This window comes from Delphinapterus leucas, chromosome 9, assembly GCF_059928025.1.
Source record: "Delphinapterus leucas isolate spDelLeu-1000000601 "Yukka" chromosome 9, BTC_Dleu_Yukka2, whole genome shotgun sequence".
Classification (NCBI taxonomy): domain Eukaryota; kingdom Metazoa; phylum Chordata; class Mammalia; order Artiodactyla; family Monodontidae; genus Delphinapterus; species Delphinapterus leucas.
The window spans coordinates 97,293,705-97,310,253 of record NC_143137.1 but is presented as its reverse complement, the minus strand read 5'-3'; the positions used below and the strand labels follow the sequence as shown (position 1 = coordinate 97,310,253).

General features: G+C 51.9%; 1 protein-coding gene across 1 annotated transcript in view; it reads right to left on the bottom strand.

Moving 5' to 3' along the window:
- The window catches only part of ADCY1 (adenylate cyclase 1), a 117,598-nt gene that overhangs the window by 61,541 nt on the left and 39,508 nt on the right, over positions 1–16,549 (bottom strand). Inside the window, exon 4 of the mRNA XM_022593147.2 lies at positions 13,044–13,155. Coding sequence (XP_022448855.2) covers positions 13,044–13,155 — 112 coding nt within the window. The remainder of the gene's footprint in view (positions 1–13,043; positions 13,156–16,549) is intronic.

Below are 16,549 nucleotides of genomic sequence, written 5' to 3'. Positions count from 1 at the left end.
AGCCCCACAAGCTCCCCCTGTGGACAGGGAGCTGGCCTCAGGGAGGTCCAGGGTCCAGCCATTCATCCTTCAAGAGACCAGGGGCAGCCACTTAACCATTAAGACACCAGCCTCCTGGTCTGCAGAAGGGGTTTGTTTCCCAGCGTCCCATGGGCAGGCTGTGCTGGGGCTGACTTGTCCCGAGACAGAGTCTGGGAGCCCAGGGCCTGGTGCAGACGTCCACACTGCAGAGCCCCTGGGAGGCAGCCAGCCAGGCTTCTCCAGGCTAGCAGGCAGCCCGGGCTCTCTTCTGGCACCTCTAGAGTGTCCGTCCTCACCTGTTCCCACCGTCACTGCCAGGACACACCGTGCAGGCCAGCGAGGGGCAGCTCCCCCCATACATCCGTGCCCCGTCTTCACAGTCGGGCTGCCTTCACTAGACCCGAGCGCCCAGGATGAGATGAGGGTCCACTGCCAGGGGCGCGACCCTCCCCAGGCGCAGAGACCCTCGGTGGAAAGCTCATGATTCCTGACTCGTCCAGCCCCCTCCCAGCTGTCCATCTGGTGATCCAGACCCCTCCCTCTGAGGAGCCCGCACAAGCACCTACCCCACGTAGGCAGCATTCTTGCAGAAGATTTCTAAGGTCACCAAGCCCTGATTCTGGGGACCTCACGGATGACAGGTGTCCCCACCCATCAGCATCTCCGTGGGACGCTGAGTGCGGGTGACTGCGGACATCCCTGCATCCCCCAGCTTGTCTCTGCAGAGTTCCCAGCCACCTCGAGGCCCCATAACCCCAGCCTTCTGACCCTGGGACTGGAAGGTGCTCGGTACAAGGTCACTGAGCGGGCAGGTGTGTGCGCTTGTGTGTGTGTGTGTGTGTGTGTGTGAATGGGCCATAAATCCTACGGGCAGGTCGTAAGTGGCAGCTGTCCCATCAGATTTCAAGGGAAATCAGAGGCCGTGGGTGGGGCTGCCCCCCAAACAGCCACCCTATAAGCCCGACTGTCATATCTGACACAGAGACTCAAGAGTGGCCGCCACAGAAAAGGGAGTCTCTGTGGGGCTGGGTGGGATCTCCGCTGGCCGACCCCTCAGGACAGGAGGTGCTGAAGAACCCTGTGGTTGTAAACTGTGATGAATGCAAGTGGTGACCCTGGCGAGCCTCAGGAGTGACCCCTACGCCCGGCAGGGCTGCTCTCCAAGTCAGGACGGGGCATCTAGCAAGTGACATCCAGGCCGCAGGCTCACAGGTAGATGAGGCCCACCGCATTCTGGGGAGAGCCAACACATGCAGGGGCATAATTACAGCCCGCCAGCGACACATGTGCCGCTGGCAACCATCCTGAGACAGTCCCTCCCGGGCTCAGAACAGACTGGGGAAGTGAAATGCTCACCCGTCCCCTTGTTTTTTAATCTCAACTCTCCTGACTTTTGTTAACAAGCTTAAGAGACCAAAAAAACGATGTTTTCCATTGCTTTTGGTGTTTTAGATAACAACATCTTCCCTGTAAATACTGAAAGCCAGCGCCTGGAGTTCCCCCGCAGGGAGCGTTTGTGACACCTGAACAGCTGCTTCGCAGCCAAAGCAAAGAAAGAAAACGGAGGAGGAGGGCCGGCGGGGCTTGCTTGGAAGGGACAGGAGTGACAGGACATGATGGACAGAGCCCCCTCAGAGCAGCACAGGGGCTGCCGGGGGATCCAGGCAGGAGGGTCTCCTTTGCTTCCCAGGTATGGTCTGCAGGCCCGCTGGTCAACTCTGGACCTGGCTGGCCCTGCCCGAGAGGACGGCAGAGACTCCCACACTCAAGGGCTCTGTGACCCTGCCCGCCCAGCCCTGGACCCAGGAAGAAGCAGAGAATTCAGTGGGATCTCAGGAAAAGCCACTGCAACTTCAGAACCGGAGAAGCCCCAAACCCCTCCGAGGCCGGCTCTGAAACAGCGGGGTCCAGAGAGGTCAGAGGCCATCATGTGCACCCCACACTGCAGCTGGCTTCTGGGAAGGCTGGGGAGCTCCCAAGACCTGGTGGCACCCCTGCGGGAGGGGAGGTACAGAGAGAGAGCTTGAAATGACCCAGTGACTGCGCCTGATCCCCAGGTGACAGCATGCAAAACCAAATGGCCAAGTGGTGTTAACCTTGCCCGGCGCTGGGCCATCAGTGGGAAAACCAAATAAGAGATTTTAGAAAATGTTCCTTCTAGGAGGCTGTCTCAGCGTTTAACCTGCTGCGTCCACACAAAGCTGAAAAGAAATGCACCAAGATATAAACCACGGCTATCGCTGGAAAGTAGGACACATAATCATTTCAACTTCCATTTCCATAGATCATTCCTGCAGTTCCTTTTACTGAGTCCCACATGCTCCACCCACTGCAACAAGGACCACGGACATAAGCGAAGGGAAGAGATGAGGACCCTGTGCTCCGAGGGCTTCCTGCCCACGGGGAGGGACCACACAGGAGCAACAGAGCTGGAACCCAATAACGCACAGACATCTGTCCTACAGCAGAGGCCAGCCGCATTAACTCAGGACCGGAAATCTCTCCAGCCTCAGCCACGCCCAAGAGGCATCAACGGGCCCCACTGAGGCACACTCTCCAATAATAAACAGTCACATGTACACATCTGTTCCTGGTATCCAAAAGGAACAGTGGAGGAGCAACCCCAAACAGGGCACAGATGCCTAACTGCACAGGGCGGGGGGCGATGGTGGGGTGGGTCAGCCCTCTCTCCGCGTATCTTGCCTCAGGGTCTGCACTGTGGGACAGAGCCGTGCAAATATTTGACGTACTTAAAAAAGAAAAATTCAATTTAGAACAGCAGTGCCTAAAAATAAAACCAAAATGAAATAACTGTGACCACGTTGGTAGCACCATTCACAAGTGGTTTCACAAGTGGTTTCACAAGTGACAGGAAAACACGTATTTGACTGGATATCTAGTGGGATGTACTTCAAGGGCAAGGTAACGAGAGAAACCACTAAAGAAATCTTAGATTCTATTCAATGGTCTTATTGTGGGGAATAATATTGGTAATGCTATTTTGAATCAACTGTATATAAAAGGATGAAACAAAAAAATTCTATTACTGTCATTAGGGTTTCCAGCATCAAAGGAAAAGGGACACCAATTTAAGAACCACAGGAGTGAAGTTAAGTGAATTGGAAATAACAATATGAACTCAGAATTCATTCATGAATTTTTCTTTTTCTAAAACATATCTTCCATGTCTGGCTCCTGTAAAGTCCCAGGACCAGTGACCACCCAGATTACAGGCTGGAAAAACCATTTCCCAATGAAAGAAACTAGGGCTTCTGGAAAACGCTGCATCTGTGAGGCGAGACCGTGCTCAGAGGGGATGGGCTGAGTCACGAGGAAGCAGGAGTCAACCACACGGCTCACCCCTTCGGAGGGTTCTAGTCCTGGAACTTGATAAAGAAATGAAAAGAATCAAGCATCCACTGAGGATAACCCAAGAGCTGAGAACTAAATATTCTTCATTTTTAAAGAACCACAAGCTAATAAATGCAGAGGAAACAACAGGATCAGAAAACTACCACTGTGTCAACCAGAGTGAACACCGATGGGCCAAGCTCTCCAGGCAGATGCTGTGACCCTCGGGTGCAATGTCATGGGAGACGGGTAACAACATGGGAACCTCAGATCCACACGCCCTGGAGGGAGGAGGCCAGCGGAGAGGGGTGCGCTGGGGACAGCACTGCACTCCAGGGAAGGGCTGTCAACACAAATGAGCGAGCCCAGGATCTAAGGCAGGTACAGAAGGTCTGCTGGTTCAGGAGAAGCACAGGACATACCCAGCCTTGGGGCTGAGCCGCCACAAAAGGCAGGAGGCTTAACAAGGAAAAACCAAAACCAAGAAACGCTTGGCATATCCACGGAATACGGTGTGTGTATTCATCCAGGTTTTTGTTTTCTGTACCCTATGAAGGTCTGATGTCTCGGGGGCCTCGCTGGCAGGGAACGATGACCACTGCGCAGGGCTGGCTAATTCCCGGAGACAAAAAACGGCTTGTTCCTATTACACCGGCGGATCAGAGGCCACATCTCCTCTGCAGGCTTTCACACTCCGGCCACTGTCCCCACCCTAATCACCAGGGCAGGGACCAGACCACAGGGAACACCGACAGCCCAGAGCCCTTACTGTCCACTGTCCAGCCCTGCGTCTGCTTGCCCCCTCTTCCCGTGGAAACGCCAGTAAAGCCCCGCCCTGCTCTCCCAGCCCCCTCTGCCAATCTGGGCGCCCGGTGGTCCCCTGTGACCTTGGATGGCCTGGTGTGTCCCCTCCTCTCGGGGACCAGGAGTGATAGAGCATCCTTCTATGGCATTAGCCTCTGTGTCATCACTGTCACCTCCATAACCCAACCCAAGGGTGCAATCCAGACACACGTCCACCTCATGTGAGTCCTGACTGGAACAAACCAGCTCTGAAGAAGAGACATGTCTGAGACGAGCAGGGTGACCAAGCCCAGAGCCAGACTCAGGACTCTGTGACTGCAGTCAGTGCAAATGGGTGCGACAGGAGCCTTGAGGTGGTGCTGGCCGTAACGTGCTCAGTAGAAGAGCTACTCACCAAGGACGCAAGCGTGCTGTGCGGTGCTGGGCAGGACCTGGGGGGGTGAGTGCAGACCAAACAAGACTGGCCAGACGTTAGTTACTGTTGAGGATGGGTTGTGGGTGCCTGGGGACAGGGCGTTACGTTATTGTCTCTATCTTTGTGCTTGTGTGAATTTTCTAAAACCTTCGAGGGCAGGGTTTACATTTGGCTTATTCATGCTGCATCCCTATCACCTAGGACAATGCTGGCACACAGTAGGGACCTGGGAGCTGCTTTCTGAAGCCAAGTATGAACACGTGCCTCCCTGGTGATACGTGGAGAAGACACATCCTCCTCCAGTGCACGGCACTCAAGGGCCCCATTCAGGCTACCCTGCCTCTCCCTCTACCGCAGCTCCCCACTCAGGCCTCAAGTGAGCCTTGCTCTCCACACCACCCTCCTCCCTCTGCCTAGAGCACCTCTCCCCACACGGGGACCTGGGCCACCACAGCTGCTGAATAAAGGTTTCCTCCCAGTAAACAGGGTGGTGAGTTTCTACAGGTGGCCTGATACGAATGACAGACTCCTTCAAATTCCAAACATCTACTGGCTTTTCAAGAAACAGTATCTAGGGCTTCCCTGGTGGCGCAGTGGTTGGGAGTCCGCCTGCCGATGCAGGGGACGTGGGTTCGTGCCCCGGTCCGGGAGGATCCCACATGCCACGGAGTGGCTGGGCCCATGAGCCATGGCCACTGAGCCTGCGCGTCCAGAGCCTGTGCTCCACAATGGGAGAGGCCACAACAGTGAGAGGCCCGCATACCGCAAAAAAAAAAAAAAAAAAAGAAACTATATCTATTCCCTGCTAATCAAGGGATAATTAAAGAAATCCAGGTTCATCATCAAGGATGCAGAAAGTTCAGAAAATTAAAAATCACAACTCAGCAATAACCACAGTTATTCTGGAATATTTCATTCCAGCCTTTTCTCTCTGGCACTCACATAAGTGTGTGCACACACAGTGTGAAAATTGGGATTCTACTCTATATGTTATTTGATCACTTAAAATCGTTCCTTTGGGTCAGTTTTCCAAGCTGAGCTCTGGTGACAGCTCCACCGCAACCCCCTCCAGGCTGTGCTCACGATGTCTGTTTACATCCTGACCACACTCTAGCAAACATCTCATTCAGCAAATCCTGGTTTTGCAAAATTGGCTCAAGGTCTCCCCACCTGAGCTGTAAGTACCCTGGCTGTAAGTTCCCTGACTCCGTCTTTGTGCTCCAGCACCCCTTGCCCGACAGCAGGTGCACAGGTGGCTTTGCTAAAGGAACACCGTCCAGCAGAGTCACAACTGACCCACAAGCATGTGTCAGGCCTGAACGTGGCCAGCTCTGCGCAGCTACGGGACCAGGGTGTCAGAGCAGGAAGGCCTGACCCTCTGAAATGATCCCGAGGACAGTCTCCCGAGGAGGAGGGATGAGGGGGAACAGGAAGGATGGACGTGAACACACACTCGAGTAGCTCGGAATTGGGTAGGGAGCTCTGCCCTTGGACCAGCTTCCATGAGTCCCTTTCAGAAACATCCAGAAAAACACAAATAACTGAAAAATAATGTCCTCACTGACACAGGTCATCAGAGTCATCTTTCAGGAATTGCACCCCCTACACTCTTGTCCAGGAGCCCCTCGGTGTCGGGTCCTCATGGGCCAGAAAGGCTCACGAAGCGTCCGAGTTCAGGGACAGCGCAGACTGGCCAAGCCCAAGGGCGGGCATCCCCAGGGAGAGCCCCTCAGCAGACTCTGAGCGTCCCCAGGGATGCTCGGACCAGAGAGGGGATGCCTCCCGCACTTGTCCGCCCTTGCTAACCACCCATGACGCGCGTGGGTCAGCCTCCTGGCCCCGGGCACCACCAGCGCTGTCCTAAATCCAATGCACCCCCATTCTGTACCAGGCAACCGCCACCTCGGGACTGAGAACTGACAACAGTGTGACAAGCTCCCTCTGGAAACAGTCCCTGAAGGATTCCTGGGGTCATGACCAGAGCTAAGGACTGTGTTGTCATCTGCCTGTCACCCCTGAGGAGGGGGCCACAACCAGCCCAGGTGGCCTTGCTGATAAGAGGACAACTGAGACTTAGGCTTGTCTCCGTAGCGGGCACACCAAGGACCCTCCACGCTGGCCCACACCTCCCGAACCAGCCAGATGGACGTCTGCTTCACCCGGCCAGTTCATTTTCCTGCAGAGAAAACTGATCCAGAGAAGGGCCCCGTCCCCAACAGGTGGTGGTGGAGGAGGGCTGAGCCCGGGACAGGGGCTTCTCCATAAACCCAAAGGGTGCGCCAGTTGCCAAATACACACGGAGATCAGAGCAAACACAAATCTAAAATGGATACAATAAATGGGGGAAAGGTCAAAAACATAGTGCACATCTGTGGTCATCAGCCGTGGATCGGGGTAAATAAAACGTCAGCTCCTGTGGAGACTAAGACAAACACACTCTGTTTGTTTAACTGCCTGGCAGATACCTTTGTAAAGGAGGATGGGTTTGGATCCCTGGGGTCACCACACCCTCCTCACCAGGCACTTGGACACAAAACAAGCACATGTGAGAAAAACATGTCCAGGTGCTCATCAAAACAGGACACCAGCAGATTAGAACGAAAATATGTTTAAAACCCACAACATCAATGCACAAAAGGACAGAGAAAAAAAGCAATAAATTAGAAGGGAATGAGGCCATTTTAATTTTGAGCTTCCTCACAGTCACCTCAATGAGAAGGAAGAAAGATCCGAGATGAAACCATGATGTCTGAGCTGGAAGCTGCACTGGATGGTACGTGGCAGGTTAGACGCTGAAGATGCAAAGATTAGTGAACCTGAAGGCGCAGCAGTAGAAACTGTTCAAAATGAAACAGAAAGAAAAAGAACCCCCAAAAGAAAACAAGATCATCATCCTGACGTGGGTGAAACTGGCATTCCTGAAGGAAGAGGAGGTCGGGCATAGAAAAGTATTTGTAAAACGGTGACTGAGGGTTTTTCCCCAAATATTATGAAAACTACAGATGCGAGAAGCTCAATAAACTGCAAGCACAAGACACCTGAAGAAAACCACAGCTAGGCACGTCAAAATCAAACTGCTGAAAACCAGCAACGAAGAGAAAATCTTAAAAGCAGGCAGAGGAAAAAGACATTTCATACAGAGGAGCAAAGAGTTGACAGAAGACTTCTTGTTGAAAACAATACGAACGATGACAAGAAGAGCAGCATCTTTAAAGTTCTGGGGGAAAGACCTTTGCACCTAGAATTCTCTACCCAGCAAAAAAGAAATTTAAAAAAATAAAGGCCAAATAAAGAGTTCTTTCAGAAATACAAAAGCTGAAAGGATTTGTCACCAGCAGGCCCACACTGCAAGAAACACTAGAGGAGGGCTTGCTTCCCTGGGGGCACGGTGGTTAAGAATCCACCTGCCAATGCAGGGCACATGGGTTTGAGCCCTGGTCCGGGAAGATCGCACATGCTGCAGAGCAACTAAGCCCGTGCGCCACAACTACTGAGCCTGTGCTCTAGAGCCTGCGAGACACAACTACTGAGCCCATGCGCCACAACTACTGAGCCCATGAGCCACAGCTACTGAGCCTGTGTGCCACAACTACTGAGTCCAGTGCCTAGAGCCTGTGCTCCACAACAAGAGAAGCCACCGCAATGAGAAGCCCACGCAGTGCAACCAAGAGTAGCCCCCACTCGCCACAATTAGAGAAAGCCCATGCGCAGCAACGAAGACCCAATGCAGCCAAAAATAAATAAATTTTAAAAAATAAATGTATAAAAAAAAAGAGAAAAAGAAACATTAGAGGAAATTAAACAGAAAAAAAAGATAAAACGTGGAAATATGCCACACGTAGACCACACAAATGAATAAAGCCCATATTCTGGGCCATAAATTTAAGAGGATTCAAATTTTAAAAGTATGTTCTCCAACCACAATAAAATTAAATTTGAAGTCAAAAACAGAAAGATTTTTGCAAACTCCCTCAAAAAACAAACGGCTTAATAATCCATGGGTCTAAGACAAATTAAAGGGAAAATGATAAAGTATTTTGAACTGAACACAAATAGAAACACAACATATCAGAAATTTGCTAAAGCAGTACTTCAGAGGAAGTCCACAGCATTAAACACTTATATCAGAAGAGGAAAAAAGATCTAAAACACAATGGTCTCTGCTCCTACCTTAAGAAACTACAAAAAGAAGAGCAAATGAAAACCAAAATAAGCAGAAGAAACAAAATAATAAAAAAACATAAAGGAAATTAATAAAATTGAAATAGAGATATATGAAACCAAAAGCAAATTCTTTTTCAAAAATCAATAAGACTGATAAATCTGTAGCCAGAATGATGAGACAAAAAGAAGACACAAATCACCAAAATCAAGAATGGGACAGGTGCCATTACCACACATTCTACAAATATTAAAAGGATAACAAGGAAATAGTGTGAACAACTTTATTCTAATAATTTTGACAACTTAGGTTAAATGGGAAGACTCCCTGAAAGATTAAAAAACACCAAGTTCATTCAAGAAAAAAATAAATAACCCGACGAGCCCTACTGAAAGTAATTGAATTTATAGTTAAAAATTTCCACAAAGAAAACTCCATGCACCAGTAAATTCTACCACACATCTAAGAGATAAATAATACCAATTCTACACAAACTCTTCCAGAAAATTGAACTGGAGGAAATACTCCCCAACTCTTCTATGAAATCAGCATTACCTTGATACCACATAAAAACAACATAAGAAAAGAAAGCCACAGACTAATATCCTTCAGGAGCATAGATGGAAAAAAAAATCTGAACAAAAACTTAACACACATGTACACACACGTACACCTACATATTCACATACGTATTAACTCGTGTACACACATGCACACATACACATGTACAGAGTTGCATGCATGTTCATGCACACTCATGTATATACAATGCACTCACATGTACACACACACTCACATACATTTATATACACATGCTCATTCACATGCGTACACATACACACACCTAACATATCTCTTACTCCAGTCAACCCACCATGAGGCTCCAGTGTGTGCAGCACCTGTTCTCTGGAGGGTGTGCACTTCCCTTGATAAAAGTATCTAATCCAACATCTCAGACACTAGTAAGTGCCCTGGTGAAAAAGCCTAGTAGTGAATAAAAGAGAAAATCTCTTACGTACCAACAAACTGGACAACCTAGAAGAAATGGATAAATTCCTAGAAATATACAATCTACCAAGATTCAATCACGAAAAAATATAAAATCTGAACAGACTGCATCAGTAATCAAAAATTCCCAATACAGGAAAGCCCTGGACCAGACGATTTCACTGGCGAATTCTACCAAACGTTCAAAGAAGAATTAATACCAATCCTTCTCAAACTCTCAAAAAAACAGAAGAGGAAGGAGCACCTCCAAATTCATTTTACAAGGCCAGCATTACCCTGCAAGGATGGCACAAAAGAAGACAATTATCCAATATCCCTGATGAACATAGATGCAAAAATCCTCAACAAAATTTCAGCAAATCGAATTTGACAATACATTAAAAGGATCACACAGCACGATCAAGTGGGATTTATTCCAGGGATGCAAGGATGGTTCAACATACACGAATCAATCAATGTGATACAAACACATTAACAAAATAAAGAATAAAAATCATATAGCAATCTCAACAGATGCAAAAAAGGTATTTGATAAAATTCAACATCCTTTCATGATAAAAAGTCTAACAAAGTGCGTATAGACGGAACATACCTCAACATAATAAAGGCCATGTATGACAAGCCCACAGCTAACATCATACTCACTGGTGGAAAGCTGAAAGCTTTTCCTCTAAGATCAGGAACAAGACAAGGATGCCCACTCTCACCACTTTTATTCAACATAGTGTTGAAGTCCTAGCCAGAACAGTTAGACAAGAAAAAGAAATAAAAGGCATCCAAATCGGAAAAGAAGTAAAACTGTCTCTATTTGCAAATGTCATAATATTATATACAGAAAACACTAAAGACTGTATCAAAAAACTGTTAGAACTAATAAATGATTTCGGTGAAGTTGGAGGATACAAAATCAATATACAGAAATCTGTCACATTTCTATATAATAATAACGAACTAGTAGAAAGTAAAATTAAGAAAATAATCCCATTTACAACTGCATCAAAAAGAATGACATACCTAGGGATAAATTTAACAACAAAAAAAGGCAAATTGAAACAATTTGAGGAAACACATGGAACACTGAGACATTCTGAGGGAACGTGTGATGCCCCAGAAGGCCCAGTGGACACCCTGCCATGTGCACCCTGGGTGTGGTGCCGATAGAAAGGGGTAATGGATGTCACAGCTGGGACATGGGCCCGAGAGGTGCCCCCAGGGCCAGGGTGAGGGCACAGGCCTGGAACTCAAGGTGACACTCACACCTGCCTCTGATTTAAAACAGAAGAAACTGGCAAAGCAACAGATGGAGTTTGTATTCTAGGAAGGAAGAGGACAGGACAGGGAGCCCCCAGATCACACATTTCATCCTGAGAACGAAGACCTGGGTGTTCCCGGGGCACCATCTCCACCCGTGCTCTCCCACCCAGGGAGGCCCATCTCTCCAGCCCCTGGACGGGGTAGGCCCTGCGTCTGCTCCAGTAGAACACAGCACAGGTGGGGCCGGCCATCGGACTGCCCACCTCTGGGAACGCTACACCCACAAAAGAAGAAAGTGATCACTGGGCTGCATAAAAACTAAAATCTCTGCCCTTTATACAACACTGTCAGCAAATGAACAAACAGGCCAAAGTGGGGAAGAAAATATTTGCAAATCAGGTATCTGACAAAGGACCAGTGGAAAATCCGTAAAGACTTCCTGGGCCTTCCTGGGCGGCTGGGAAGCAGGTCATGTCCTGAGAGACCTGGAGCACGGGGGTCTCCCAGGGACAGCAGAGGGGCAGGCGGCACTGCTCACCACGAATCACTGACCAAACTTGGCCCTGATCCTTCGGGGACCATGATGCTGACCTCAAGCTGCTGGGAAGACAGAATCGGACGAGGAGGAAAAGAGCACAGGCCCTCCCATCAGCAGCAGGTGCTCAGAAAAGAGGCCCTGGTGGGCCGAGTGGGACCCTGGTCCAGAAGCTTCCTGGTGAGGGGGGGGAAGCAGCAGGCCTGAGAAAGCTCCCAAGCAGCACTGTGAGAGCCCCCGGCCGCCAGTCACCCCCTGCATTGGACAAAACACACATCCTGACCCAAAGGCAAAAGGTGCTGGAGGCCCGGGCACAGGCCACGCTCACGCCCTCCCCGCCTCTTCTATGCAGCCCTGTCCGCGGGAGGACGCCCGGGAGGCCTTCTCCCAGGAAGGCGAGGTGGCACATGTTTGCACAGACCTCAGCCTCGCTCCCGGGAGCAAGTCCAGTGGCCGCACAGACAAAGGCTGCCAGGGCCTTGAGGACAGGCAGCTCCATGCCCAGCAAAACGACATCACAGGCAGTGTGACCGCTGCTCGCTCTTCCTGCAAGGCAAGAGCAAAGGCCGGGGCCTGGCGTTCTGTGTCCTGCCCAGAGGCTGCCCCGAGTCTGTGGCCCACGCGGTACCCACCACCCAGCGTCCCTCAGGATTCCTGGCCACTGCATAAGCCAGGCCCGGCCAGGGGTCCTCTCTTCACCCTGTTCACTGAGGGGACGTTCACTCTTCCTTCCAAGAGCTTTAACTGTCACCTCCTCTGAGAAGGAGTCTGACCTCGACAGAATCTGCCGACCCCTCCCTCCCTCCCTCCCTCCGTCTCATAACCACCCACTCAGGGGCCTCTGTTTCCACCTCGAGCGAGGCTGAAGGAGAAGGTGAACTTGTCCGTGTCCTTGTGTCTCCCCCATGTCCTGGCAGGGCAGGGAAGGTGGGTGTCGGGGTCCCAGGCCTGCATATGCTGCAAGCGAGGCCGTTAGCCTCAGCTTGACCTCTGCGGGCCTTAGATGTGACCTGTTCCAGGAAGACTTCAAAACCCTGGCGCTCAGCCCGCAGCGAGCAAGGGGGCCGGGCATCCTGAGACGTCACCAACTGACCCCCAGCAGGCAAGTTTCACGTGCAGGCAGCGGGCCCGGAAAAGGTCAGCACAGGCCTGCTCCGAAGAGCCCTCCACCAAGGCCAGCCCAAGCGACACGTGCCACAGGACAGAAGGTGGAGGGCGGCCTGCGCGCAAGACCACGCAACTCAGCCGGTGCCTCGTGCTGCCGGGGCCCCTCACTGGAGGTGCGGCCTGTGCTGGTGCAGCGCCGTCCTGTCTGCAAAGGCAGCGCTCAGGTCCCAGGGAAGGAACCAGCGAGCAGTGAGGCTGAAACAACGGGCGAACACCGCGTCCCAACCAGCCTAGGTCACATCTCCAACACGGGGATCCACCTGGCACATCGTCACCCCGGGAGCAACTCAAGTGAACCTCCGGACAAAGGGAGAGGCTGCGCTTACCGTGGCCAGTTCGTCAAACTTGCCGAAGAGCTCATTGAGGAGTTTCACCAGCTCCTGGGCCGTGCACTGCGACGCCAAGCCCGTGAAGCCCACGATGTCTGCGAAGAGGATGCTGCAAGACAAAAGGGTGCCAGTTGCCCTCCTCCGCCGACAGACGGACAGGCTCCTGCCACTCAGACGGACGTTACCTTCGCACGTCACCTGAAACCAGAGCCCCCTGCTGATTCCTCAAGCAGCGGAAAAGGAAGGCTCTGCTGTTCTCGTGTCACAGGTGAGGAGACTGAGGCTGGGAGAAGCCGGGGGACTCTTTGGTCATAGAGGGAGGAAATGCTGGAGCCACTCAGAGCTCCTCCCAGGACACAGGGGAGCAGCAGTGGCCACCGCGGGCTGTCTATATACTCGGCGTCCCCCAGACACAGGGGAGTAGCTCAACGCCCACTAGGCCTGTCCCTTTTCCCAGGGTGGCCCTGTGACGGGGCCGTGGCTGGTGGCAGGTGAGCAGAAGTGACGTGCTCTTAAGGAATGAGCAGCCCTCCTCCATACCTCCTACAGGTGATGCCCGTGACTGAGGCCCACGCCCCGTCAGAGCCTCACGGGAGTCCTGTGCTGTGCGCAGGGTCACCCCACAGTCGGCTATGAGGGGGGGGCAACCCCTCTTATATGCGGGGCGTCCGTTCACTACAGTACCTGGGTCAGTCTAAACAAGTCCGTGCCCACCCATAGCACACAGCCAGCATCCTGGATGCTAGAAAGACTTTAAAAGGCTTAAGTAATGAGGACCAAAGCAGGACAGAGAACTTGTAGGACAACGGAGAACCTCCCTGAGCCGTACGTTTGGGAGAGGCTGGGGTTCCTGACGAGTCCTCCAAGCACCCTGACCCTCCCACATGTGAGGGACAAGGGAGATGGGATCAGGGGCCTATCTCAGGACGAGGTGTTCCACGGAACCCACTTGGGAGAGGCCATGGGGCCTGATCACGGAGCTGCCGGACCAGGGCGAGGTGCCACTTCTGGACCTCTCGCCCCAGGGGAAAGAGAGCCCCTCGCTCTTGAAGACACTGCATGGCCAACTTTTGTCACCTACAGCCAAAAGCACCCTCAGCTGTGAGACTTGGGAAATCACACACATGGTACACTGGAGGGGTTTGCGAGACTTAAACATGCATCTCCAGTTTAAATGAAGAAAGTGATGTGGAATTAAAGTGGTTTGTTCTTTTTACACAATTGTGTTCATATCTTAAAATTCCTGATGCCAGATCTTAACTCAGTTCTGCATTTTCAATAACACCTCATGCCAGAGAGTAGCGACCCACATCACAGGCAGGGACCAGGAGCCCACATCTCAGAGAAGCTTCTCCCTGACGAGGCCCTTGCCCCACCATGTCAACGATGCCCTGCCCCAGCTTGGAAAGATGCTGTGTTCACCCCATGACAAGCCTAACGTCCAGTTATAATCCTCTACCTGCAGGGCAGCTTTCCCCACTGAGACTGTGAGGGACTGAAGGATGCAGGCCCAGCTTATACACCCACAGCACCGAGCACAGAGCAAGGGGGATGCACACCTGTGTTATGAATGAATGAATGAGTAAAACCTGGGTGTCTAGGGTATACAAGTGTCACTGATACTGAGAAGCTAAGAAAAGGGATTGCAAGAGTGGGCGGAGGTAGACAACACCGATTTTTTTCCCCTCTGTTTTGGTATAAAATTCAGGCTTATTTACATCTCTGAGGAGCCACTGTGTTTTCTTCCTTCTCTATAACTAGCCATGCATTCACAGGCGTTCCTCTATCCACTGGCTTCTCAGCCTCTGCCCGTTCACTTCGTTCCTCAAAAACCGACTGAGCATTGCTCACCCCCATGCTAGGAAAGCCCCCAGGGCTTGCCCTGCCTGTCCTCCTCCACTACCTGTGGGAAACGTCACCCCCGAAGCACCCAACATCCCCCACGCACACAGGTAAACATGCGTGGAGGATCTCTTACACCCCAGGGCCCTGTCCTCAGGAGCTCAACATCCGGGGAAGACAGCTCACAGGCGGGAGGGACAGAGCACAGGGAAGCAATGATATGGGAAGCCTGGGATTCTGCGGGAAGGCAAAACACCCACTTCGCGGATGCAGCCAGGCTGGAGCTGTCCTCCCCAGGGACTATCCAGACACACAAGGAAGGAGGGAGGGAGGGAGGGAGGTGAGAAGGAAGAAGAAAGAAGAGGGGATTGATTCAGAAGCGCAAATACCATGTGGAAACTAAGATGAGTGAGAACCATATAATGACTTATCAAAAGCTGAGCGAAGCCTTCCCTGGTGGCGCAGGGGTTGAGAGTCCGCCTGCCGATGCAAGGGACACGGGTTCGTGCCCCGGTCCGGGAAGATCCCACATGCCGCGGAGCGGCTGGGCCTGTGAGCCATGGCCGCTGAGCCTGCGCGTCCAGAGCCTGTGCTCCGGGAGAGGCCGCAACAGTGAGAGGCCCGCGTACCGCAAAAAAAAAAAAAAAGCTGAGAGAGGCAGAGTGCTTGGAACTTGAGTACAAGCAGTAAGCAGTGGAGCACAAGTCTCCAGGATGAGAGGGGGTCCTTCAAACCGCCATCTCCTGCCTGAGTGACACTTATGTAAAGTATCGATATGATTCCCAGACAAGCAACACTGTTATCTATTCCAGGTACTTTAAAAGGGAATGCATGATTTAATACAATTAATTGCTTTTTAACAGAATCTTTAACAACAAACAAGCAAACCTCAGAGTGTTAAGGGAAAGTTGATTCACTCCAAGGGCTCAGTTTCCTCACCTATAAAATGGGAATAACAATCCCTAGCTCCTGGGGCTGCCATGAGATGAACAGAGTGAGAAGCCCGCCTACCCCAGAGCCCGGCACCAACTAGAACAATGCTCAGTTATTAACCTGATGCAGGCAAATTCCCAGCCCAATGGCCACTGCCCAAACCTGGCTTAGGAACAGAGCTCCCACCCTTTCTAGCCAACACAGGAAATAGAAGGTGGAGAAATGAGAAAATGGGAAAGGGCAGCTGTGAAATGCATCACCCGAGAAGCCAACACCCCCCCCTTGTGGGAGCTGCTTCCCTGCTGGGCAAGTGCTCCCCTGGGCTCCTAACCCACACCTGCTCCCTCCTTCCCTTAAACTAGCACCCTCTGCCCACCTCCTCCATCCCCCCCACCTCCATCCCTCCCTACCTCCATCCCCCCCACCTCCATCCCCCCACCTCCATACCCCCCCACCTCCATACCCCCCACCTCCATTCCCCCACCTCCATACCCCCCACCTCCATACCCCCACCTCCATAGCCCCCCACCTCCATACCCCCCCACCTCCACACCCCCCTACCTCCATACCCCCCACCTCCATCCCCCCCACCTCCATCCCCCCACCTCCATTCCCCCCACCTCCATAACCCCACCTCCATACCCCCTACCTCCATACCCCCCGCCTCCATCCCCCCCCCACCTCCATCCCCTCCCACCTGTGCTCCCTAGGCCCATCGCAGGGCCAAG